This window comes from Canis lupus, chromosome 6 (assembly GCF_048164855.1).
Source record: "Canis lupus baileyi chromosome 6, mCanLup2.hap1, whole genome shotgun sequence".
Classification (NCBI taxonomy): Eukaryota; Metazoa; Chordata; class Mammalia; order Carnivora; family Canidae; genus Canis; species Canis lupus.
Window position 1 is genome coordinate 38,700,196 of NC_132843.1, and position 26,916 is coordinate 38,727,111.

A 26,916-nucleotide genomic window follows, 5' to 3' on the forward strand; every position below is an offset into this window, starting at 1 on the left:
GAGAAGATGGAGGCCTTCTGGGAAGTCCTGTCGCAGGGACTCAGGGCCCCTGGGGCAGAGGGGGCAGCTGGGGGTCTTTCTCCTGGTCTGGGATGCTGTTTGGTGAACCCTAACTGTATGCAAATATGCTGCAACCTAAGAAGCAAGCCCCTGGTGTCCGAGAGTACAGAGGACCAGCTCCCGGGAAACCCATGACATTCCTCCCCTGCCCACAGTGAAGGTCAAGGGAAAAGGGAGGGAGCACCTTGGGGTGGTTGACAATGAAGGGGGGCCGCAACCCATCCTCAAAGGCACTTCCGTCCCTCGTCACACGGCAGCAGATGGCACGAGTCAGATGTCCTTGGCTGAACAGGTAGCCTGTGAGGAAACGGAGGTGTGTGCCCCTGTGTTTGCGCCGGGTGTTGCTGAGAGGTGTATGGGGGGCAGAGAGGGGGCCGGGGAGTGCTGTTGAGATAGAGGTGGCACCCTCATTGGCAGGCCTCGTGGGTGGGGCTGCACAGGGCATGTGTCCACTCAAGCCACAGGCACAACACATCGGGCTCCAGGCTGGGGGCAGGGGGTGGGGGTTGGCGGTGGCAAGGAAGCCCAGACCCTGCGGCAGTCTCTCTGTCACTGGGCAGGCAGGCAGCGGTGGGCCCTTACCCAGAGTGACTGACTTGAGATACACGGGCTGCAGGAAGTGGGTTAGCAGCGCCCCCTGAAGGCCCAGCACATTCCAGCGAAGGATCTTGTCGCTGCATGACATGGTGCGGAGCCTCTCCCCAAGCCGGATGCCGTCCCACGTGGGCACAATGTCACTGGACTCCACGGGAATCGTGCCTTCTCCTGTGGAGGGACTTGGTCAGAGCCACAGGGACGCTGGGGGTGCTGGGGCCAGATCACTCCCCAGTGCGGGGTTGATGGCCCTCATGCTGGGACCAAGGCTGCTCACTGAGCCACTGTTCAGATTCCTCAGCATCTACTATGCACCAGACATTGGACTCGGTGCTGTGGCCCACAGCTAGCAAAACTGGAAGATCCCCATGCTCCTGGGATATATGTGGGGGCGAGGCAGCAGAAAGGGGCAGAGAAATGGTAAGCCAGCAAAGCCATACAGACATGAGAACTCTGAACAGTGCCAGAAGACTGGGAGGGAGTGATGGTGCAGATGGCAGGGGGCTTCTGGGTGGAACTGCCAGGGTAGCAAAGACAAAGGAGAAGCAATGGCTGAGTAAGAGGGTTTCAGACACAGAGAACAGCATAAGCCAAGGCCCTGAGGCACCGAGAGGTTCAGTTGTCCAGGATGCTGACAAACAGCCAGTGGGCCTGAGCCATGGCGTGTATGAGTGGGTGTGGCTTGTGTGTGAAGTGTGGTGGGAAACTGCTATAGGGCACTGATTTATTTAAATAGCTTTATTGAGATACAACTCACCAACGTAAAGTGCACAGTTAAATGGTGTGTAGTATATTCACGGGGCATGTGGCCCTCCCCATGGTCCAGTTTAGAACCGTTCACCACCCTCTAAAGAAGCGTCCTCGTCTCCATCAATCCCTTCCAGCCCAGGACCCAGGCAACCACGAATCTACTTTCTGTCTCTGCAGAAAGTGTCTCTATGCCCCAGATGTTTCGTATAAACATAGCCACAGAATGTGTGACCTTCAGTGACTGGCTGCTTTCTCAGGGCTGCACCGTGTGCATGAACACTGTTTTGTTTGTTCACCCGTGGATAGACACTGGGATGGTTCCCACTCTCACTGTTATGAATAAGCATGCCCTAATCTCCATGGTCCTGGGGACGCGCCCCAGAGTAAGCTGCTGGGTCCTGGGCAGCTCTGTGGGTTTTGGACAAGGAGGTAACTAAGGTGAGGACGGGGGGCAGGCATGAGGAGCCCCCTTCCCTGGCCTGGGGGGAGGAGGAGCCAGTACATCAGAGGGAACGATACACTTGGTGCCCATCTCCATGACTCCTTGCAGCTTGGTCCTGTATCCCTGCTGCCCACCCCCCAAGTGGTTTCCCCCCCGCCCCCCCGCCACAAAGATCAACTATAGGAAAGCGACCTGTCTCCAGCCAGGTTCCTGCCCTGAGCGCCAGGGGAGTGTCTCCATGCCCTGACTCGGAGATCTCCTTGACTAGCAGATTTAGCGTAGAATCCTGGCCCTCCTACATACCACCCCTAACCCCGGGTCAGCCCCCTCCCAGCAAACAGATCCTTAAACTCTAGCACCCAACAGCAAAAGCCTGGCAGCTATGCCACATGCCTGTGATGGGCCTGGGACTCCGTGGAGCCTTCCTGAGGGAAATAGGGTGGGCGAGTGTCACTCACCGTTCTCCACCTTGGTACGAAGCTTGCCTTGTTTGGGGTTCTCAAAGACAGGGTAATGGCGGGAATCTGTGCTCTCCACAGCACGGTCACTGCAGGACTTGTCAAAGAGGGCGCCATCCCCGCATGGGGCCGTGCTATAGAATAGGGGCATCTGTCAAAGTTCACCTGTGGAGTGGGTCCCTCCAGTTCCCAGGGGCTTGAGAACAGCCAGGTGTGGTGGACACGAGGGGCCTTTCCAGAAGCCTCCCGCGGGCTGTACCCAGTGGTATTACCTCGATCACAGAGCTGAGAGTGGCCCTGTGAATGGCTCTGGGCCAGGAGCGTGTTTGGAGACCCAACCCTGGAGCCTGGCAGGGCCCACGTGGCGGCCACAGACTATACAGACCTGATGTACAGATGGAACGAGACGCTCTTTTTTATTTGGAGCTTTTCTCCTCCCTTGGCAGGCTCAAAGATGCTCTCCTTTGCGGTCTGGGGGTTGTACTTCATCAGCTCACTGTAGAGAAACCTACGAGGGGAGCTCTGGCTAGGACAACAGCCCCAGTTCAGGGATGTGGCCCCAAAAAGGAAGCCCGAGAGGTGCTGGCCGTCTGCGGGTTCTCATGGGGGGATAGGTGTTGGGGACCCCTTGTCCAGTGAAGCCAGCCTCTCAACCAGTTCATGTCTGCCAAGAGTGCCTCGCTCTGGCAGCCAAAGGGATCCCAGTGCCCAACCTGGGGGCTCTAGGGGGTTCCAGGCCCATGGGGCTGATGCCTCCCCAGGTAACCTACAGGGCCAGGCAGATGGGCCAGTGCATGGCCTCTTTACCCCTACAGCCCTGAGGACCAGGAGGTTACTGTGCGGTTTTTGAGAAAGGGCCTGAAGCAGAGGTGGAGGGAGGAGGGAGGCTGCAGATGGCGGGTTCCACGGCAGGGGCAGCCCAAGTCTCTGGTGGGGCCCCACTTGCCCACCTGATGAAGCCCCTCCGGGAGATGATCTCTGCGTGGCAGTCGTTGACAGTCTCCCCCTTCAGGCTGAGAGAGTCCCCCTTCACACAGCGGTTCCCTGGAAGGCGTGCAAAGCAAATGTCATATTTCCAAGGGAAGAGAGGCTGAACAGGGCAGGCTCTTTGTTTTTTTCTTTGGGAGAGAACGGGAGTGTGCATGGGGGAGGGAGAAGCAGATGCCCTGCTGAGCACAGAGAGTGCCCAGGATCCCAGGGGCTCTGTCCCCCCTGCAGGGATCACAGACCTGTGCCCAGGCACCCTGGGGGTTAGGGGCTGAGGTCGGAGTGGGCCTCCTGCGCCCCAGATGCACCCTCATGGCCCTCCAGGAGGCCCTCACTGACCTGTCCCCAGGCTGACCACCACCCCCAGGTCATCAGAGGCCTTCTTCATGATGACGGCGGCCAGGATCTTGCGGCCCAGCAGGGAAGGCTGGAAGCTATTAGTGAGGGCGTTGAAGCAGCGGTGGCTCAGCATGGCTATCTGGTCGTGGAAGGTGCTGCCAGTGAGGGGGAGCTGTGGGCACAAGGCTGTGTCAGGGCCGCTGCGCTGGGGCCCGGCGGGCCGAGAGCTCTCGGCCAAGCCGCCTTTCCCTCTCGCTGTGCTTGTCCCAGCTCTGCGTACCACCGAGGCACAAATGAAAGCCCAGGACTATGTCACAGGACAGCAAGTTAAGAGCCAACTCTACCCAGAGAGGAGTTAGCAGGACCCCAAAAAAAAGATAGCACCAAAAGTAGACGTCTTAACTGTCTTTGGCTGTGCTTCTGGGGACCTGGAGAGGAGGAGCATAGTTCTTCTGAGACTGGCCCCTGTCACTGGGGTTACCTCTGTGAAACCCATGCGCTCTGCCTTCTCGTTCTCCCCAATCAAGACGCGGAGGGCCGCATCTGCTGCTTCCTGCTTGCCTTGCTTCTTGCTGTGTGCGCAGACGGCTGGGAACCAGCGACCCCCAACTTTTGCCTGGTAAACGAACCTTTGGGATGAGAAGCAGGGGATAAAGACAAGCACCCGACCCGACAGCTGTTTCTAAGGCAGAGTTTCCCAGACTCAGGGCACCGGTGCCTGACACCTCTGATAGATCAGATACCACCTGCTCTCTTACCTACTGAGTATTTCTCTCTAAAATGACTTTGCTCAAACGTCAACACATTTCAGAAGGAAACTTTGAGCGCCATTAAGTCACCTGCGACAAATCAAGGGTGGCTCCAGAACTGGGTGACATCATTGTGCCCTTCAACGTGGACGAGGCGCCAGCCAGCAGAGGCTCTAAGCCTACACTGTAAAGGAGGTTCTCAAGTACCAGGAGGGGTTTAGAGATAATGCCAAGTGCAGACTTTTCTTTGTACCCTAAGCAGAAAGGAGTGGGATGCTCTCTCCCGACTCGAATCACTGCTGTCTACTGCCCTACCTCCGAAGGTGCCAGATTCTTTTCCCTATTCACTTCCCGACAGGATGCAATGTGGAGTGGTCGAAAGGTCATGATCTGCTATACAGAAGGACCTCAGCTTTCCACCAGCCAAGGTCTCAGAATCCTAGTGTACAACCACATCCTGAACTGCTGGGGGGGGGGGGGAAGCCCACTTTGGATAATCCACCTGCATGTGAGGCTTCATTTTCGACATTCACTGGCTCAGGCTGTAAAAGGAATCAACCTTCATGTTCACACCAAGCTTCCCACGATGCCCTGCTCATCCTATGTGGCTGCGTGCCTGTGCACCTTCCTCTGCCAGCAGGTGTGTGGGGGCTGGTGGCTGCAGGAGGCTCCATGAAGGAGAGGGACGTGGCATGAGAAAGGCCAGAAAGCAGTGGGGGCCAAATTGGGCAGGACTTTTGCCTGAGACTCAAGGGAACCTCATGCCTGTTCCAGGTGTTTGAAACGAACATGAATTCTACACACAAAGATACACACACACACACACACACACACACACACACACACACACATATACAGAGGCAGGCTCCCCACAGAGACCTCGTGGGCTCAGCTCCAGACCATGGCAATAAAGCCAGTATCACAATAAAGCAAGTCAAATAAATGTTTTGGCTTCTGGGTACCCATAAAAGTCATGTTTACACTACACTGAGTCTCTCAGGTGTGCAATAGCTTTAGTTCTAAAAAAACAATATATATTCCTTAATTCAAAAGAACTTTATTGCTAAGAAAAAAAAAAGGCTAACCATCAATTGCACTTTTAGCACGTTGTAATCACTGATCAGATTACTCACTGTAATAATGGAAATTATTGGGAGAATCACCACAATGTGACACAGAGACACAGAGTGAGCAAATGCTGTTGGACTGCTCAATGCAGACTTGCCACAAACCTTCCATCCATAAAAGATCCCAGCGCCTGTGAAGCTGTGATAAGCAAAGTGCAGTAAAATGAGGTGTGCCTGTATGTGTACCGAACTATACACGGTACAGGTTGTGGTCATGGAGCTGGAACCCTTCAAACTGTACTGGGCTCTACAGCAGCCGCAGGGAACCCAAGGTTAACCTTTTCCTGGACTGAGGGGGACAGTGAGCTCAAGAAGCAAAGACACAGAAGGTGAGGAGAGGTGTGGTGGTGAGGGGCGCAGGGGCCATCATACGTGGGAATGGCTGTGGCATGCAGGGGTGAGGGAGGGAGGTGGTGCATGGAAGAGGGCACAAGGCATGGGGAGAGGGCTGGGTCCCTCACACCTGTGCAGATGCAGGCAGGAGGGTTTGACCATGGAAAGATAAGGTATCTGTCATATCATCGTTGCTATTTCTCAAGTGTGATGGGAGTCATTGTTTAGAGTAAGGAAGGGGGGTTTTGGTGGGAATCTGAAGAGAGCAAAGGGTCGACCATGGTTTTCTTACAGTGGGAAAGAGAATTTAGTAATGAAAATAGTGAAAACGCTGAAGGGGGCCAGTGGGGATGGGGAGCAAGAGACAGTCCCCATTAAAAAAAAAAAAAAAAGTTCCCAGGAAGGCTTTCTGCGGCCAGTATAGACACCCAGCCTCCCGCCACAGGCTTTGGGGTTAACCAGCCCCTTCCCACGACCTCTGGCTTTCTCTTCGCCATCCCCAGGTCCTTCCTAGGTCAGGCCACACCAAGCGGATTCTTGACTTGAGGTCTTTTCAACATGCAACATAGGAGACCTTACTGAATCAAATCTGGCTCCTGTCCAAAGGGAACATAGTCCATAAACATTCTCTGAGTGAACAGAGGAGGGGAGGGTCTGGAGAACCATGCATCCAACATACAGAACCCAAGGCTGGTTTGCTTGCAGGATGTGAAGGGGGTAGAGATGATGATTCACACCTAGGTTTTTGGCCTGAGCAACTGGGTGGATAGTGAGGTCACCTGTGGAGATGGGAAGGACCAGGGGAAAAGAGGGTAAAGGGACAAACCCAAGAGCCCAAGAGCTCTATTTGGGGCATGTCAGACCAGACAGGTCCAGGGGAAGCACCAGAAAGCTGGAAGGGAGCCTGGGGCCACACTATACACCTCGTGCTTTCTGGCAGGGATGTGCCAAAGTCCTGATGTCCAGGTTGCCAAGAAGGATAGAGAGAAGGGAAGCCAGCGGGTGAGTGTGTGTGTTCTGCCAGTGGGCCAGTGACAGTGGCCACAGGGGCAGTGCCCGGCCCCTGCCCTGAGGTGCCTGGGCACTGCTGCAGGGTGTGGGGTGCAGGGCCGGGGGAACATCTGCCATGTTCAGGGGCAGTCCCCATGCCCTCCACCTGGCTCACAGGAAGTCCTTGGCAGGGTTTCACGGAAGGCAAAGAGGAGATGGACAGCACGCATGCATGCAGAGTGAGGATGATGACCTGGGAGGGCCACTGAGTGCCAAGGGCAGGCGGGGGGGGGGGGGGGGCAGGCCTCGTGGAGCCTGCGCACCCACAGCAGGGGCACAAGGGCCTTCCCTGGTGCCTCGGGTCCATGTGTGAGATGCCCTTCTCATCATGGTGATGCTCTTACATGCAAGGTTAGTAAAAGCCACAAGGACATGAATGGAAGTTCACGTCAACAGAAACAGATAACGTACACACATGAAGAAATGAGTAACATCCCTTTACTATGAAGACAAATTTAAAATAAGACCACTTTGTGAGCTTCTCTCCTTCAACGACCTTTCAAAATCAAGCAGTTTGTTACCACACAGGTAAAAATTCAAACAGTGAAGAACATGTCAGGAGAATGTCCCTCATTTCCTGAAGCAAATGCTGTGGCTGCTTTCCACCCCTGCAGAGAGGACTCTGCTCACCGCCCTGTGCACACCCAGCCTGCTGCTTCTAAGCACCGCGGCCCAGACGGCGGCACACGCATGCATACACTCACACGTACGGCTCTGGCTCGGGGCCACGTGCTGCTCCATGCCAGGTGGGTGCCCGGTCCAGCAGGCCTGCAGATGGCAGAGGCCAGAGGTGCCCTTACAGACAGCACCCTCACCACCCTCGGCCGAAGCGCCAGGACGAGAGACATCACAGACACTGTGAGCTTGCAGACAGTTGCCTCCCTTGCAGGGTGAGGCTGAGCACCTCCCCTGTTAATACATCTCCAAGCTTTCCTGAGAGCATACAGTTTGCACACTTGGTTCTCCCACTGAATTGGAAAAGAGCTCCTTCTGAAAGAAATGAGCCCCTAATGTTTCATCCTCAGGTGGTTCTTTCTAGACACACCAAGTCTCCTGACAGCCACACCTCCATCTTTTTCCTTCTGACTTTATATCCTGAGTGGAAAGGCTTTGCTGCTCCAAAACTCTAAAACTAAAAGCCCTGCTTTTACCTAGAGACTTTATGATTCTATGTATATATTTTTAAGATTTTATTATTAAGCAATTTCTACACCCAACATAGGGCTCGAACCCATAACACCAAGATCGAGAGTCACACGCTCCACCAACCGAGCTGGCCGGGCGCTCCCGTGCAGCTGGAGACACCACACCACACGACATCTTTTGTTGAGATGCCGCAGGCAGCTTCCCCAGCCCCCGCCCACAGCCCTGTCTGCATCCATGTCTGCTGTGAGGGGCTCCATGAGGCTGAGCTCTCCCTGCTTCCGCCCACCGGCCAATGCGCCACAGACCATGCAGCTCATCCCTCCATCAGAACTTTCTGGCTACTCTCCCACATGGACTTTCCATATGAATCTGGGAATCAGGTCTTCCAGGTCTAAAATAAAGAAATCAATTCTGCCACTGACTTTACTGGGATCATGTGAAAGGCAAAGACTAACCTGGGGACAGCTGTGCTCTCCTATCTGATCACAGAGCATCAGAGCCTGCATGTTTCTTGCTCAGAATGTGCCAAGGTCTTATATCTGCTTAGTTGCTATTGCAAATAGGCTTTCTTCTACTTTATCTTCAAATTGCTGACTACTGCTGCCTGTGGAGAAGTTCCGAAGTTTATAGTTATTTCACAATTCCCTGCTTTCCTGACTTCCCCTCTGGCTCTGATATTTCTTCCCGCTTCTCACATACAGTTCAGGTACTCGATCACAGCATTTGCAAATGACGGAAGCTTCCCATCCCCACGTCCTCTGTCTTAACAGATGGCATCAGATGGTGGTGCCAGCGCACTGAGAAGTAACAAGGACATGGGTATCCACGTGTCCCCTGGCTACTGGGAACAGCTCTGGTTCACCATGAAGTAAGTTGCTGGCTTTTGACTTCAGACGCACTTTTTTACCATTGTCCAACCCATACAGACTAATCTTTGCATGGCACTGAGACACCACCTCTCACATTTTACAACGGCAAAATAAAAATTTTGATTCAGAAATCCCGTCTCCAAAAGTCTGTGTTACGCCACTCCCCTTTTACTAAAGACCTACAGAAGTACTTGTTTCCACCACAACGAAAAGAAATCTGAAGATGGTTTTTGCTTTTATGGAAAAAGGCAAGAAGTGAAAATAGCGTTCAGCGCTGGTTGGACAGCAATTTCAAAGGAATGCTCTCTTTGTTGACTGCGGGGGAGACCTGTGGTTCCATAGTGATCATGGCCAAGGGGACGGGCCATTCTTTACTGCTGATGGAAGCATAAACTGGTATAATCTCATTAGAGGAAAATTCGGCAATGTTTACCAAAGTTTAGCTGCATCTGAAGATGTTATTCACAGCAGCACTGTCTGTAATAGCGAAGCGTGGAAAGGATCCACATATTGGTCACTGGGGCTAGTGGCAGCATATGCCTGTGCCCTGGGACACTTCAGGAGCAATTTCATACAAGGAACAGAAGATGCTATGGAAAACATCCTGAGATTATTCTGTTAGATACAAAAAAGCAAGGCAGGTATGAATGCACATATGTGCTTCCCTGTAACAAAAGGGGAAATGTGCCAGCTTGGCTGGCGTTTGTATGAAGATGCTCTGGAAGGATGCACAGACATGTGAAGTTATCACATTTTGTTGTGTTGGGATGCCTAGGAGGGGAGAGCAAACAAAACCCTTAAAAAAACTATACGTGCCCTATTGCCCAGAAATCCCTCTCCTGAAAATGTCTGCCTTGGACATGCCTGCACATGCAAGCAGACTCAGACATGGAGAGTGCTTCTAGGAGCAAGACATTGTCCAACCCACATGGTGCTGGATGCTGCTTAAATCCGTAATGAAAAGCCTTCGACACCAATAGCAATGTTCTCTTTCTTAAACTAGGTGGTGGATACGTGGGCGTCTGTTTTAGGAAAGACCTCTTGCTTGATAAAACAACTTTAAAGCTGTAAAAGTATCTATTCAACAAAACATGTGGCTGTAGGCGGTGCCTGGCCAGATCAGTCCACGGGACGTGTGACTCTTGATCTTGGACTCACAATGAGCCCACTTTGGGTGTAGAGCGTAGGTTTAAAAAAAAAAAAATTCAGGAAAAATACAGAAATATGTAGCTATAAAAGAAGTCTGATAGGTGTGTGTATCTGAGATACATGATGACCTTAAGTCTCAGTGGTAAGTAAGGGGGCCGGGTATTGGATGGAGAGAGGACTGATGCTTATTTTTGTTTAAAAAGCAAAACGAAAAGAAAATGTACCAATATATGCATGGAAACTTCTAGAAGTACTCAAGAAACTGTTACCAGGATGAGTCTAGGGAGGAACCAGCACTGAGATAGAAAGGGCACTTTCTCTGCAGACGATTTCAACCAGCCTCAACGATTTTCTATGCATATACATATTCCTTTAAAAACTAAAATTAGCTAGAAACATTAAAAAGGAGCATACTTGCTGCAAGAGTGACTACTCTCTGGACGGCCACTGCGGGTCCTCTGGGGCCCACCCTCCCGGCACCGTGGTCCCACTGCCCTTCCTCGCCCCCTCCCCGGGGTGCATGTGGCCGTGTTGGGGCCTGGACACTCACTTGGGCTCATGTGGAGGGCCGGACTGGTCGACCAACTTGAACTCAGCTGCAAAGCCGTGGGAGCGGGCGTACTCTAACAGGCCACCCACGGGGTTGGTGTTCAGGTATCTGACCAGCTCACCAATCCTCCTGACCTTGTTGGGCATCCCAGACTCCAGGTTATCAAACGACTCTGTGTTCGTGCCCCCGGGCTGAAGGAGAATTGGTCACACAGAGAGGAGCCATGAGCACTCTCGGACATGAAGAGGGACGCGCGGGCGGGCCTGAGCTGCGCGGTCGCTCCAGCGGCCCACCTGGGTTTCAGAAGTGGCCGAGCTGGTTGCCTCTCCATGCAGAGCCTTCATGGCTTCCTCTGCGGCCATCTGCTTGGCCACCTTCTTGCTGGGGGCACTCACGGTGGGGAAAGTGTGGGCTCCCATGGCGACACAGTACTGGAACCTGGCAAGACAGCAGAAGGGCCAGGGTTAAAGAGGTGCTGACAGGAAAGACCCACCTCACCCCCACTGGGCCATCCTCTACCACCTGGCACGGCTTCACACCCATCGCCCCTGGGCCTTGGCCACACAGCCCCTCTGCCTCGACAAGTCAGCACCCTCCACCCTCCTCTGCCCCCGGCCTCTCAGCCTGGCTGACCCCAATGTAACATGTGAGCATCAAGCTGGCTGTGCCTCCTCCGGGGAGCCCTCCTCGTGAACACGTCGGTGTGCGGAGCCGAGGCTGCCTTTCAGACTTGCCACCATAACTGCCAAGCTGAGAGTCTCCCTAGTGCTTGGTCCCTGCTTCGCCCTCTGAGTTCCTAATCCCAGACTGTCTGCTCCACAGCAGCAAGCATGCCTTGCGGCTCCCCACTTTCCATACTGCAAACAGGTGTGGCTGCTCAGTGGGTTAATCTGCCATCTCTCAGGAGGCAAGCAGAAGAATGTATCTCTCGTCTGAGAAAACCTCAGTGGAGATACATGACACAAGAGATGTACTTGGGGTCATGGGCAGGGCCTTCTCTGGACAGGAGGCGGAATTCACAGGAACTCCCCAGCTTGTGCACACACTCAAGCAAGGTAGTGACGGGGTTCTTCCCAGAAAAGAAGGATGTCGCTGAAGGGGTGCTGGGCTGGGCCTCTGCAGTCTGGAGAGAACGAGACACAGGAGAAAGAGCTGAGAAACCACAGGCCAGGCCATCCTGGTAGAGAATGGTGAGGGCTGAGTACCCGCAAGGGCTAGCTTTCCAAGGGAAGGGGGTTGAGGGGGTTTCTGGGCAGGAAAGGGTGAGCTACTGGAACGTTTTGGGTCTCATGTCTTATCTGTTAACAATGGAACTTGGATTGGGTCATCGTTAAGTTTGTTTCTAAGCCTGGAACCTGTAATTCCAGTTGGGCTGGGAGGTGGGCAAACAGGAATGCTGGGTGTGAGGGGGGAGTGCAGCTGAAATGGGGCCAAGGCGGGAGGGGGCCAGCTGCTTGTGTTCAGACCACCTGTGGCAGTCAGTTGACATATCACTACACTGGGGATGTGGGCAGTGCACAGCAGCCTCCCAGAGGGCAGGATGCCTACCTTCTCAGATCCCTTCTCCATGGAGCAGTCGTAGGGTTCTTCTGGTCTTCCACTGTCCTTGGCTCTCGCTTCCTCAAGCAGGATTGTCATGGCTTTGAGGGCTGCATCCTGCTTGGCTACCTTCTTGCTGCCAGCTTCAGCTGGGGGGAACTCTCGGCCACCAATGATGACTTGGAATTTAAATCTTGACAGAAAGTGAGTAGACGTGTGAGCACAGGCCCAGCCATCCCTGCCGCCCTCTCCACAGGGCCCTGCACCCTGGAGCCTCCCCTGATAAAGAGGGGCTCAGTCCCTGCCTTCCGGAAACAAAGCAGCCAGGGACTCTCTCCCCAGAGCTCTGGAGAGCAGACACAGTGCAGGGGAGACCTGCTACCTCTTAGCAATGAGTTAAGACAGAAACTGTACAGAAGATGATGAGCTAAAATCACCACTACGGTCTTGGTTCTAAAGCAGCTGTGGTCGACTAGCCAACTCTAGGGCAGCTCCTAGAGGGAGTGAGGGTTCCTGAGCCTCATGCCCCAGACGCCCCAGACATCAGGCACCTGCCCATCCTTGGCGCCTGCTCCCAGCCCCGGCACTCTCACTGTCTAGTTGAGTCCCGCTACAGCTCCGTGTCTGCAGCCTGAGCTGAATGGCATCTACCAAGAAGCCTCCGGTTTAGGCCTCTGGACTTAGCTTGGACTTCCTGTGCTCAAGGTTTCAAATTTGTTTGGCTCTCTGTTCAATCTGGGATCTCATTTAAAAAGTAGGTCACATTTCTCATTTCCTGGGTCTTCTGAAAGATCTGAATATGGCACCAATGTTTCTTACAGCTGGAGTCCAAAGAAAGGTTACCTACAATACCTACTACTCTCCCTCAGTTGTGGGGAAGGTGTGGAGGGAAAAAAAAGCACAAGTGCCACCCAACCTCTATCCAGAAGAGTCAGTCCTGGCCTGGTCTCCACACAGACACACCCTTCTTGGAACAGGTCTCCTGCAATGCCATCCCTGTCATGAAGACGGTTGACATAAGGAACGGGGGTCACAGCCGGGAAGCCATGCCCTTGGAAACCAGCCCGTGGCTAACGTAAAGGTTCATGGAACTGCACCCCACCCCCCCGACCTGCTCTCTGGTGGTGGTGTACAGCCTCTATCCTGTGCTCCCAGCCCTGCCCTAGGCCCTTTGGCAGCCCTATCTGTTTGCAGGCCTGCAGGGGTGTAGGCGTGAGCCGGCTGCTCAAAGGAGAAAAGCATGGTGCACTCGAATTGCCACCTTTAATAGGCCCGTCAACTTGTGATGCTACCCTTTCCTGGCAGATGCTGAGCAGTGGGTGGCTGGGCCCTGCCCTGACCCACCAGCTCCTGTGTCCTCTGGGTAACTCCAATTAGAGAAAGGTCCATGGAAGAGGGTGGGAGGGGGTCCAGGCTTCATTCCCTCCAGGCTGACACCTGGAGGCATGGAAGCTAGTCCAATAAGCTGCCTCCCAGCCCAAGGGTCAGCCTCCTTACTGCTCAGCCAGCATTCCAGCTGGTGCAAGGCCTACGTTTCCTGCTCCAGATCTGGAGGGAGGGCCACGGGGGGCAGTTTAGCCAAAAGGCAGAGAGGCAAAGCGAAGAGGTGGGGGCCACCCCGAGTTGAGAGGCTGCTCTGGCGTCAGGGGCAGGAGCACCTGACCCCGACCCCGGACGGCTCCTGGGCGGTCTCTTACCGAGGCTCATGGGGCGGTCCGCTCTGCTCTAGCAGGTTGAACTCACAGGTCTGACTAGCGAACTGAGCATACTCTAGCAGCCCGCTGATGGGGTTCTTCAGCTGGCACTCTGTCAGTTTCTTGTAGGGTGAGCACCGTGGCCAGCCGTGGCTGTAGAAGGAGGGCATCTCCATGATGGCTCGAAACTCACCTGGTGCCGCGTGGATACTATTCAAGTCATCTGGGATGTCGTCTGTGGCCCACTGGCCATTTTCAAAGTCAACATACCCTGTTTTTGAGGGGCCATTGTCATGGGCAGGCGGCTTCGGTTTTACTGGCTCTGGCACAGCCTCCTGCCTGTTCTCCAGCTTTATGACAGGTTCCTGCCCATTCTGCACTTCTACGGCCGCCACACCGTCCGAGGCGGCTGGCGTGGCTACGTGACGGGAGGCCACAGCATCTCCTTTGGTCTCAGGCACAGCAGCTGGGATGGTCTCGGGGCCGAGGTCTGCATTTCTCTTCATTTGTATCCGCTCTCGCTTCTTATCAGTCAGATACCATATGGGGGGCGTTGTCCCTTGCCTGTAGACATCGCCCTGCCTTTCCAGGTCAATCAGCACGGCATTTACGTCTCGGGCCCTGGTGAGGCCAATATTTTTAGCCAAGTTCAGGGCAGAGGAGCTGCACACGTTAAACAGGTAGTCGCAAACTTTCTCCTTGAGCTCAGCCATGTCAAAAGGCTCAGGAGGAGCTTCTGAGGCAGACTTGAAGCTTCTGTCTTCAGTCTCCAAGCTGGGCTCTGAGTCTGGAGCTTCCTGTCGACGAGCGTATACACTGGCTACTTGGCTGTGCCGGTTCCCAGCCTGCGTGGCGATTCTCCACAGAGGGGGTGTTCCTGCCTCCCGATGCAGCTGACCCTTCTTTGCCAGAGAATATAAAACTCGATTGATTTCCCTCTTCGGGACTCTGAACTTTGCAGCCAGATCATGGGCTGTGGCAGCCTTCCCTTCTCCGAGCCCCCGCAAGAGCTCTAAGACTCTCTCCTCCTCGCCCTGGCTGATGCCTAGTTCCTGGAAATGTGAGGAGAGCCAGTCGACACCTCTCCACGGTACAGTCCTGCTGCGTGGGGAAAGACACAGAGACTCCCTCTGGAGCACCCGACTTCTGGGAGGCACGCCCCTGGGGATACCTGAGGTCCCCAGTTCCCTGCTTCTGGAAGGTGGTCCTGGAAACCTCGGCCCAAGTCCAGGGACAAATGGTGGCAGTGACGGTGCCTGTCTTCCAGTTAGGGGTGCTGCAGGGAGCAGCCCCTTGAGAAACTCTATTTGCTGGACCTGGAAACTATTCGGATAAGATCTCGGGCCTGGCCATTGGAGTCCGGGCTTGCTGTGTTCATAGCCTTGAAATGGATGGGGTTGGTATCTGTTGAGGGGACACCCCTGCAGAACGAGAAGATGGAAAAGAAAGTGAATCTGGACCACAGTGGTGTGCCTGTTCCTTCTCTGTCTAAGGGCACCACATTGGACTCCCAGCGGGCACAGAGGTGAGGGCAGAGGTGGCCATGGGAACCAGCAACGGGGGGCCTGGGCCCCCCCAGCATTGCCTGGGACCACCACAGGGAAGAATGGGGGGCAGGAGGCAAAGCTGCCAGGAGCACACGGGGCGCTGCCACCGCTGCAGGGCCTTTTAAGCTACCCTCAAGCATTCTCTCCCCCTTCCCAGGATTTTAGGGGGTTAAGAATGAAGCTGTCCACTCTGCAAAGTAATTAACCTTTTAAGATAAAAACAAATAAGTACCATTTTGTTTTAAACACAAAGCAGAACAACCACCTCAAAATGCCAAGGGAGTCAAGGGATGAGGAAGCAGTCTCCATGGGGCCCCAGGTCTCCTGAATCCAGCATCTGGACGGCGGGGACGATGGAAAGATGCGCATGGGTGGGATGGCCAGATCCCCAGTCCTCCGAGGCCACCACAGGGCCTCCTTCCAGCTGGGGAAGGACAACCGGACCTTGCAGCTTCACGTGTCACCCCCCGCCCCAGGAGGCCCAGATTACAGTATCCTCAGGGAAAAAGCACACACTGTCCTCATGCTTCAGTGCAGCACCCAGGCTTAGAAGGGACATTGGGCACTGTCACCCAAACCACCCTGGCCTCCTGGGATATGTGCTGTGGCCGTCCCCTCTCCCACACTCCCTTTACTGCCTCTCAAGGACAGCTTTCACCTCATGTCACCCAGCCTCCCATTCTCTGGAGCACAGGCTGTGGCACTGTCACAGCTCTCCCAGGACACTGAGCACCTGTGACCTCTTCTGCTACCACATGGACCAGTTCTTGTCCTCTTTCCCAGGTGCTGTGTGTGTGTGTGAGGGGTAGTGGCAGGAGGCATTTAAGGGACCCAGGGGGCAGGGGTGACAGGGAGCAACAGTGTTTCCTCAGGCTTGTCCCCTCCCCTGTTGGAATTTCTGAAGGCTCTAGGGACCAGCAGGCAGCTGTGCCCTGCCTACTAGAACTTCAGCCACCACCCCCACCCGGTCAATTAGGCTCTCAGTTAGGTTGGTGGTGCCCTCACTGCAGGGTTCCTTCATGGCCCCTACCTCCCTCCTTCGGCCACACTAGTGGCCTGTCTGCCCTTCATTCTATCTCCCTGCTCCTCTAGCTGGGGCCACCTCCACTCCTCAGACCCTGGAGCTCTTTCCAGGAAAGGACCACACAGATGTCCAGGGGCAGTGGCAAGGCCATGGCACACAACTTGTCAAACAAAGCCCTGTGTGGGGGCTGCAGTCTGGGGAGTCCTGCTCTTTTCTGACAGTGACTTTCCTGTGTTTCTACAGCTTCCATCTGTGCTCTGGAGGGACTGCTGTGCTAGTGGCTACTGTGACTGGGGCTCAGCTGTTCCCAAGGCTTCCATATCCTTGTGGCCAGCTCCCTCCTACCCTAGGGCCCTGTCCCCTCTGCTTACTCTGGGGTCCCCACACACTGCGGGAGGATGCGGACAGTGTGGAAGCCCTGGTCCTCACTCGGAGGTCAGCTCAGTTTGGCAAGCGTACAAGGGCTCATAGTGGATGAAGAGTGTGCTTACAGACGCCTCTCCCATGGCCTTGCTACACGGCCCCCGGGTCTCCCATCCCTTATCTGTCTGTCCAAGTTCCTTTCTTCCCTTCTGTATCATTGGTCCCCAAGATTTTGTCTAAGGCTCCTTCCTCCTTCCCCGGGTTATCAGCCTTCCAGTGTTCAAATCTCCTCCCTCCAGCCACCACCTTGTAAAGCTAAAACTCAAATTTCTAAACGCCCAATCTGTCCACGTAGATACCCCTCATGACCTCAAACACACATAATCTGAACCAAACTAACCTTTCCCCTCAACCTAGCCCTTCTATTACAACTGCTGATGGCAGGATTCCCCTCGTGGTTGTTACGTGAAACCGGAGCCAGCTCTGCCCCTGGCCTTCCTCCCTTGCCATCCACGTCCACTATGTAGTTGCTAAGCATGATCTTGTTTGCCCCCACCCCGTAGTTTCTCATAAATGTGTCTTTTTCCAGCGCCAGCCCCTAATTACTTCTCATAAGGCTGCACAAAGCCTTCATCTCTGCACCCCTCTGCTCCAACCCAGCGTGCCCAACCATGTATCTGCTGCCCCGGGGCAGCTCTGACCCTTCCCTTAGAGATCTCCGTCACTGCTACTCCTTCTGGAGACTTTTCTGACTTGCAGCCCATGGGAGTTTCCTCTCCTTGAACCCCTCCCTCTCAACTCCTATTATACCACTTACTTTACCTTTTATCTGTACTTTACTACTGCTTTTTTTTTTTTTTAATTTTTATTTATTTATGGTAGTCACAGAGAGAGAGAGGCAGAGACACAGGCAGAGGGAGAAGCAGGCTCCATGCACCGGGAGCCCGATGTGGGATTCGATCCCGGGTCTCCAGGATCGCGCCCTAGGCCAAAGGCAGGCGCTAAACCGCTGCGCCACCGAGGGATCCCTGCTTTTTTCTTTTAACAGCACATATAGATTGTGGTGTACCTGCAAGGTGATTACCAATATCAAGTGCTGCAGAAATTATACTCGAGCCTCCACTCCTGAAAGTCTCCATCAGGGATGAGTTGGGGATGGGGGTGGGGGCAGTCTACCTCACAGTGAGCTCCCAGGGGCGTGAGGACATGTCTGTTATCTCTGCACCTCTAGCATGATCTTGACCCAACATCTGAGGTACTAGACTGGGGAAACAAGATGCCCCAGAGGTGCAACTCTTCCATCTAACAGCATCATCACAGGGACTTTTGGGATTTTCCCACTAGCTGTTGGAGTGACTCTGGTAAAACAATTGTTTTGCAAAGTGGTTAAAGTCAGCTTCTTGCTAAATGTCAATTTAAACTGCTGCTATTTGGCTAAAACCTGCAAAATATTTGAATGTCCAACTATAGAAGAGGAGCCGAATCGTCTTATGACACATTTATGTTATGGAACAGTATTTTTTTTTTCTAAACAATGTGTTTCATATTCACCTGGAGAAAATTTAGGAATGATACAATGTTAAATTAAATAACAACAAAGAAGCAAGTTGAAAAAGAACAGGTAGGCTATAAGCTCATTTTGGAACCAAAAGGAAAAGCCCCATCTTATGTGCATGTGTGAGCACACCACAGTGAACACGAGACAGAAGGAAGAAGAGTGTATGTGTATTTGTTTACAACAGTTATTTTAAGGAATTTACAGGGTGAGTGCTTTCTACCCCTTAGGTCTCCTGAAAGCCAAGCCAAAGCATGGCTTGAGAACAGCCATGTGAAAAGCCACTGAATGGGAGAGTGAGCCCATGGGGATCCTTCCTGAATCCCTCAACATCTCCCAGTCACTTCACATTCACGGCCCTACCCATTTCACTTTTATCTAATCTCACACATTTAGGATCAAGAGCTGAGCCTCCACTTTTACCACACAGGCTCCACAGGGTCATATATGGGTATGTGTGAAGAAATGCTTTTCCTTCCGGTCAGGTGTCCCTAATCCTCTCAAGGAAGGGATATAGCATCTAAAAATGGAAGTATAATTTACATAATAAAGTTTATCTTTTTAGTGTATTACTCTGAGTTTTGACTGTATGGAGTCCAAGCATATACAGCCCTGTAACTGCCGCCACCATCAAAGTACAGGACGTTTCTGATGGGGGAACATAGGGCTAGCTGAGGACAAGGCATGAGCCTGAGACAGCATATTGACAAGTCTTTGAAACAGGCAAAGGGACATTCCTCTACGGACTCCACTGCCTCGATGTTCATACTTTGCTGAGGGCAAAAGGCAATCTTAGCCCGACCCCCAGAAGCCTGTAAGTCTACTTTAACATATAAAAATTCCTTTAGAAATTTCCTTTATCTCTACCTCCCAAGATACATGTTGGCAGTCATCCCCCAAGCACATGGCCCACCGATATCCATCTGAAGGGTCTCATGACTCAGAGTTTATCAGACGGTAATAACCTTTCCCCAACCACAGCTAGCCCCCTCAAGGTCCTGGAAACCTTGCTCCCAAAATTCCTCAGAGAGTACGCTATCGCCAAACCCCTCCAACTCCCAGGTATATAATCAGCCACCCCTCATAACCCTGGGGCAGCAGCTCTTCCTGCCCACGGGTCCCGTCCCAGGGCTTTAATAAAACCACCATTTTGCACCAAAGACGTCTCAAGAATTCTTTCCTGATCGTCCGCTTTGGGCCTCGCCTATATTCCAAAACTTCATCAGTTTCCATCTCCCCAGAAGGTTCTCATGCACTATGCCATCAGTCCTTCCCCCAGCTGCCTCCTGTTTCTATGCCTCTAGCTTTGTTCTTCCTACAGTGTCGTGTAAAAGGACCTGTAAGCTTATTGTCTTTGAGCCTGGCCTCTTCTGCGGCGCAGAGGGAATGTGAAGTTCTAGTTGTGGGACCAGCAGCTTCCTCTTCCTTTCTGGCCTAGCAGTATACCATCGTGCTACCCACTCTGCTAATCCAATCATCTGTTGAAGGGCAAGTAGGCTTTTCCAGGTTTTAGAATAATGAATACAGCTGCTCTGTACAAACTTTCTCCTATAGGTAAGAAGGGCTATTTTTCTTTTCCCAGAAGCCTAAAGGAAGTGGAAAGGGTGCAGAGAGGGGGTGGGTAAGAATGAAGCGTGTTGCCCAAGAGGCGCTAACACTGGGCCCTTGCAGAAAGGGAGAGGGCTGCCTAGGCCGGGGCTCTGCTCCTCTGACCCCTGCGCAACCTCCCCTAAAGCGTCCTTCCCCGTACTGCTCAGCTCCGAGGGATTAACAGGCAGGAGGCAAATTCCTAGAACATGGCGCATGCTCACACAAGCACGCGCACACACAAGCATATACACACACAAGCCCACGCACACAGGCACACACAGCACACTCAGGTCCGAGACGCGCAGGCCAGCAAGGTCTGCATTGAGGCGGCCTGGTTGGCTTACCTTTCTGGGGTCCATGGCTTCCTGGATGCATGTCCCGGGGCAGAGCTGGCGACCTCCCTCCCCGCCACCCCACCCAGGCGGCCCTCCCCAGGTGGGCTGGCCACCCGCCTGCTGAGCAGACGCCAAGTGCCCCACTGGGGGTCAGCAGCGTAGTAAACAGCCTGGGCAGGCGGCCTGGTGGGGAGGCGAAATGGCCCAGGTTCAATTTCACTTTCGTTTCTTCTGAAGGACTTCCCCTTTGGAAAGTTTAGCAGGGAGGAGGGGCTTGAACCGAGCCAGCAGGAGCCATCTGCTTTCACACCTATTCCAATCTAATCCTTTTCTTGCAGGACGTTGGGACAAGATAACCTTTCTATAGGAAAGCAGCTAAATGCATGCATTGCCCCACGCAGGAATACAAGGCACAGAGCAGAAGGAAACAAAGCCTTGCTGTGCCCCGGCTCTGCAGAAACAGCCTGAGGCTCTGGCCTCTGCCTGTGAGTCCAGCACTAGTGTGGTGATGACGGGGTGGGGGTAGCTCTCTCAGATGACTAGTTCCCACTCTGGACCATTTGTTCACATTCCCAGCATGTTATAAACGAACTTAAACCAACAACAGCATGGGCATATTTTAGGGTCTACATCATGAAACAGGCCCAGCACATGTTCCTTTCTCCTCAGGCAAGGGTTAAGTACTCTCCAGGCACTACCTCCTTCCTGGTCACAGCTCTGCCAGAGAGGCATGATTCCCGAATTACAGATGTAAAAACTGAGGCTTAAGACGTGCTGCTGATAAATCCAGGCCTTATTCTGCATCACCCTGGCCATGACTTACCAAAGTGATTTCATGATAGGCTTATATATTTCCTCTATTTTGTCCAAGCCATCAATTTTGGTGATAGATAGTCCCCATCCCTCCCCAGTGAGGAACTGATTCTCTGTGTTTGACTTCCACTTCGTCCCCACTGTCTGTGAGATTCACAAGGCAGCCCTTCCCAGCATCAGGTCCAGCTGGTCCACTCTGAGCATCCACCTTCCAAGTATTCATCATCCCAATTTCACATTTCCTGTGTGCTGTGCTTTCTCCATTCTGTGCCTTTGCACATTTATTCCTTGGCCTAGAATGTATGTCTTATACTCCTTCTGATGAAACAGTCTTTCAAGATCTGCTTGATGAAGCTATTACCTCCTAGGAAAGCCTCACCTACTCTGGGTTGAGGAATGGGTGCAGTCTGTAGTTCCTTGTTTTGTGCTTCCCCATGACTCAGCACTTACCCTACTAGAGCACTTCTGCCATCCTCTGAAAATGCCTCATTTAACAGAACTTGCCAAAGCACCTAGTGTGTGCCCTGTGAAGTGTTTGGCACTGAGGATATGCCTTCTCTGCTAAACAGCCTGGTGGTGAAGAATGGCCCTCAGCAAGGATCACAATGCTATGGTTATGTATCTGCCTTGAGCGACTTCTCCTCCAAGCAGGGAATGGGTGTTCTACATCCTCACACCCCCCCCCCCCCACACACACACAGTGACCTTTAGAGGGCTGGTTAGGTAACTAACAGACTACTGGGTAGAAAGAAAGGAATTTCCTAAGAAGAAACTGAAAAGACGGGCAAAACGACAAAGCGGTACAATCTCACTGTGTCAGGGAAATACAAGAAAGGTCACAGAGAGTGACTGCCTGTCCCCTAGAGAGGCACCTCCACCGTCGGATTGGACCAGGCCAGGCAGGGGCCAGGGTGCAGAGCAGCCCCTTATCACTATGGGAAACCAGTTTCCCACAGTGTAGGAAGGTATGAAGATTCACTCCCTACAGTTCAGCAGTTCCACTTCCAGACCTGGATACATGTACACAGAGTTCAGAGTTACCTTACTTGTAACAGCTCCCAGCCTGGAAACATCCCAAATGTCCATGAAAAGTTAAATGGCTGAATGGTGGCACATGCTGATGACAGAGTATTATATAGCAGCAAATGTGAAAGAACTGTAACCCCAAGCAGTAAAGTGGGTAATTATGAAAACGTGACAGTGAGCAAAAGAAATCATGTACACACTGGTTCTACCCACATGAAGTCCCAAATGGGGCAAACCTGTAGTAGGCACCGCACAAAAGCCAGGATGGGATTACCTCCAGGGAGGAAGGAATATCCTGGGTGCTGGTGATATTCTAGTTCTTGACATGGGTGGTGGCTATGAATACTGGCTGCTTTCCCATAGTTCATTGAGTTACACACTTGGGCTTTATGCACATTTATGCATGGATGTGCTATATTTCACAACTGGAAAAGGTTAAAAACAACAATAGAGTCTCCCTAGTGTGTTTCCAGCCTGTCTCCCTATGTTCTATTTTCCACATAAGTAAAATGTGGTAGGTCTTACCTCTGTTTTCCTGCTTTGGGCTAAGCAATCCCACAGCCTTTGATCCTTCCACAATAATGGTCTAGAAAAGCCTCCATCACAACTACTGTGCAGGGAAAGCTGCCCCACTGCCATCTCCATCTTTTTTAACCTGCCACAGGCTGCGGTGCGGAAGAAGGGAAGATGTGCTCCCCGAGAGGCTGAGCATGCACTGTCCTTCACCCCCAGCAGCTCCAGCACCTGCAGACAGTTTACCTCATGAGTATCCATCACCCCTCAGTGACTGCTTTGGCTCCCACACAGTTGTGAGGCAGTGATGTCAATCTTTGTGCTACCCTATTGTTCGGACTAGACAAGTTGGATGAAGCACTTTAAAAAAATTAACCAAAATACAAACAAGCCAAAAACCTGCCCTCAATCCTGTAACGGTAATTCATAGGCGCCTACCTTTCCCATGCTTCCTCTGGGAAAAAAGCACCATGAACACCCAGGTGCTTCCTCTGGGGCCCATGAGTGTCTGCTTGGGAAGTACCCCAAATGCAAGTCTTCCTCTGCACATACCACCTAGGGCTACTTTCTAGCAACCACCTAAATGAGTTACCATGGAAAATAAGGTATGCGTAAAAAGGCCCCTCCCTCAGCATCTGAAAGTCTGGCTTCCCCATCTGGCTGCTGGCTCCCTGTGTGCCTCTGTGGGTTGTACTTCCTCAGCGATGGGGAAGGAGGTGTTATTGGTTGGTCTGCTGGGCTGGCTTTAGTCTCCAATCTCTGCTGTCTTTGTTTTTGAACTATAAATGTTAGTCTGGCTTTGAAATGATTAATTTGGCTTATTATGTATAACCTGACTGTGTGCAGGGAGGCATATTTCCAACAGTCCTTTCACTCCGTCATTTCCTATAGCCAGACTTTATGCACATATAGGCTACATCTAACTGAACCATCTATGTCCCTTTTGTATGGCAGACATCTGAGAACTCCTTCAATATTTGCTCATATAGCCATGCTGCAACACAAATGTACTGCCTGTGAATGTATGCTACTTAGCATACATACATGTTAAAACATACATGTTTTAAACATGTTATTTAAAAAAGTAATAAATTACTAAGTTACTTTTAACTACTACCGCATCATTTATTTCCCAACAGGACATGCACATAAATAAACTCCTGTTCTTAAGTCCTAGGAAATCCATAGTAAGTAATTCACAGAGCTACGAATATTAGCTGATTTCCCATAGTTCACTGAGTTACACACTTGGGCTTTATGCACATTTATGCATGGATGTGCTAGTGTTTATTCAAAATAACCCACTTGCTTTGATAACCTGTAAGACTTTCTGCTTGTAGATCGGTGACTTGTCCAACAGCTGAGCAGTGCTCCGCAACTGTATTTATGCTGACATCTGATGTTAATGACTAGACTGGCTTTTGAAGTTGCAACAAGGTAAGAGATGTCTCAAGTACCCCAGAAGACACGGACGTCTCTAATAGCACTTCCACTACCAGGAACTGCCTGTACCCAATCAAAGTTGGGTAAATGAAAGAAAAGTGGTATTTATCAACTATCTACAGGCACCAGGCATTGTGATAGCAGGTGTTCTCATACAGGAAAGATACAACATTAGTAATAATGTCAAAACCGTATAAGAATAAAGGCTACCAGGCCTGTGCTAAATATTTCACATGGAAGTTTAAACCATTCATGTATATTTAGTCTTCTAAAACTCCACAAGATAACCTTCTTGTGACTTTATGCATCAGTTCCTAACACTCTCAATCTGTCTCTCCCATGCCAGACTGGCCTGGCACATGCCATGTGACTGACTTCCAGTCTGGCTCTGGCTGACACAGAGAGTTTCAGCTACTGGCCCCCATCTGGGCTCTTCTAAGTCAGGGTCCATGACAGAAGGGGGGGGGCTCCCATTCACTTTTGACTTCTCTTCTTCCTTAGCAGCCAGCCTATAAGTGGACGGGCTCAGTCCCAGCTCCCAGCAAAGGTGATATCCCCATCTCACTGCCTGTATGAGGCAGAGGAGACAGGTGCAGGCTTGTGCTTAGGCAGACCCACGATGCCCCTCAGTTCTGCATTGTTTCATGGGGAAGAAGCCTAGTTACCAACAGCCAATTGCTGAGCAGTCCTTTGCCGAATGGTCAATTCCCTGAATGACCAATTTACTAAATAAGCAATATGCTGACTTCACTTTTTTCTTTAAGCTCTCTAGTCTTAGCTGAGCAGTTTTTAATTCCATCTTCATAATAGTCTTAGAAGAAATGTACTCTGCCCGCCTCCTGTTGCTGTAGAGCTGAAGACTGAGGAGGAGACTGGGAACCAAAGGGGCCAAGCTTGAGAGGTTCTTGTAGACGCTCAGTGGACTGACTTTCTGGACACTGCACTAGAGCCCTTTGCAGGTGTCTACAGGGTCATTCCCAGAAGACATAAATAAGGCTTTGCCAGCCTGGCCTTCAGCATTGACAAACTCACAAGAGAAGGGATGTGGAGAGAGATTTGAAGAGGCTGACCTTGAGGACAGGAGTGCTACAGCCACAAGGCAAGCAATGCAGGCAGCCACCAGCCACCAGAAGGGGATTCTCATCTAGAGCCTCTGTAGGCGGCACGGCCCTGTGACACTGTGATTTCAGCACAGTGATTTAATTTGATTTCTGGCCTCCAGAACTGTGAGAACAGTTTTCTGTTGTTTTGAGCCATAAATTTGTGGTAACTTGTACTACAGCTCCAGGAAATTACTACACCATCCTTGATGGTTGAGGCAAGCCAGGGAGCTCCAAGTGCAAAATGAGCACAGACCTGGCTCTGCAGCCAGGGACTTGTATGCCTGGGGCTGTCAAAGGAAAAAACTGAAACAGACCAGCTGTCAGAGACGACTTGCATAGCCATGATCTCCAATTTGTAGTTCAACCAAACAGTATACTTTTCTCATTACTGTGCAGCACAATTAGCATCTTTTGTTTCATTTGAAAAAATACAATAAACCAATAGCCAATATCATATTTAAAATTGGATGGGATCCCTGGGTGGCGCAGTGGTTTAGCGCCTGCCTTTGGCCCAGGGCGCGATCCTGGAGATCCGGGATCGAATCCCACGTCAGGCTCCCGGTGCATGGAGCCTGCTTCTCCCTCTGTCTGTGTCTCTGCCCCTCTCTCTCTCAACTGTGTGCCTATCATAAATAAATAAATAAATAATTTAAAAATAATAAAATAAAATAAAATAAAATAAAATAAAATAAAATAAAATAAAATAAAATAAAATAAAATTGGTAAAGGGGCGAGTGGGTAGCTTAGTTGGTTAAGTGTCTGCCTTCAGCTCAGGTCATGATCCTATGAGCCCATGTCAGGCTCCCTGCTCAGTGGAGAGTCTGCTTCTCTCTGTTTCTCTGCTGTTCCCCCTGCTTGTGTTCTCTCTATGCCAAATAAATAAATAAAATCTTAAAAGAAAAAATAAAATGGGTTAAGCATTCCGACTAAAATGAGAAATAAGATAAGGAGGGCCACCATTACTACTATTATCTTATTTCTTCAATTCTGAGATGCACTCCTAACATTTCTGATATTGTAATGTGAATTACAATGTGCGGTACATTTCATATGGTAGCCCCCAAAAGCGATTATTGAATCAGTAGCATGTTCTATGTTCAACAGTCTTAGAATGAAAAAAATATGGTATTAAAATTGCTTTGGAGATTCTAGTGTATTTTATAATGGAAAACAGAAATATGAGGTAAATTAAAATATAAAGAAAAACCAGATTATGTGCAGATAATATCAAAACTAACTGATCAGCAGAATAAAAACTCTTAGAATCAACAGCAGTCAAGGAATATGGCTGGATATAAGAAAAATACACAAAACACAACCTGTTCCTTATATGTAGGATAAAAATACTATATTCTTAATAGCAAATAAAACATCAAAAAAAAAAAAAAAGAAGAGAGAAACATCTAGGAATAATCTCAAGAAATGTGAACAGTCTACATGTGGAAAGGTATAAAACTCTGCTGAAGAATATATATCTTAAGTAGGATATGCCAACCCCAAATAGGACAGTGGAACAGCCTATGAATGCCAAGTAGAGCCAAATTAAATAACAGTTTACTGCAAAATCTAAGGAGGTTAGAGCAGTAAGGAGTCACTATTTGACAAAATGAAGACAGTTACACTAATTAATTCATGGCAGTACTGGTATCATATAAGAATGGAGCTAAAGACTGACAGAGCAGAACCATATTCCCTAAATAGACCTCAGTGTATGTATGGGCCCAATGCAGGACAGGACGCCAAAAGCACTGTAGGGGAGGAAGGGTAT

The 26,916-nt window shown here is 51.3% G+C and overlaps 1 protein-coding gene and 1 long non-coding RNA gene across 11 annotated transcripts in view; one reads left to right on the forward strand and one right to left on the reverse strand.

Annotated features, from left to right (window-relative positions):
• Positions 1-26,916, reverse strand: part of ADAR (adenosine deaminase RNA specific) — a 38,789-nt gene that overhangs the window by 2,680 nt on the left and 9,193 nt on the right. For 4 of the 10 annotated variants that reach the window (XM_072829583.1, XM_072829582.1, XM_072829585.1 and 1 more), the window contains 12 exons: positions 13,840-15,257; positions 12,152-12,335; positions 11,578-11,726; positions 10,897-11,041; positions 10,604-10,794; positions 4,034-4,259; positions 3,631-3,802; positions 3,255-3,348; positions 2,690-2,812; positions 2,305-2,438; positions 643-825; positions 245-357 (listed from right to left, as the gene is read on the reverse strand). In XM_072829583.1, the coding sequence (XP_072685684.1) occupies positions 245-357; positions 643-825; positions 2,305-2,438; positions 2,690-2,812; positions 3,255-3,348; positions 3,631-3,802; positions 4,034-4,259; positions 10,604-10,794; positions 10,897-11,041; positions 11,578-11,726; positions 12,152-12,335; positions 13,840-14,549 (2,424 nt within the window). In that variant the 5' untranslated portion in view covers positions 14,550-15,257. Of the gene's footprint in view, positions 1-244; positions 358-642; positions 826-2,304; positions 2,439-2,689; positions 2,813-3,254; positions 3,349-3,630; positions 3,803-4,033; positions 4,260-10,603; positions 10,795-10,896; positions 11,042-11,577; positions 11,727-12,151; positions 12,336-13,839; positions 15,258-20,259; positions 20,470-26,916 lie in introns of those variants that run through there. The other 6 variants (XM_072829584.1, XM_072829579.1, XM_072829580.1 and 3 more) reach the window with 5 other exon arrangements.
• LOC140635272 (uncharacterized) lies at positions 19,725-24,589 on the forward strand. The gene is made up of 3 exons (XR_012032630.1): positions 19,725-19,879; positions 20,589-20,735; positions 23,943-24,589. It is a non-coding gene; the product is annotated as an uncharacterized lncRNA (long non-coding RNA).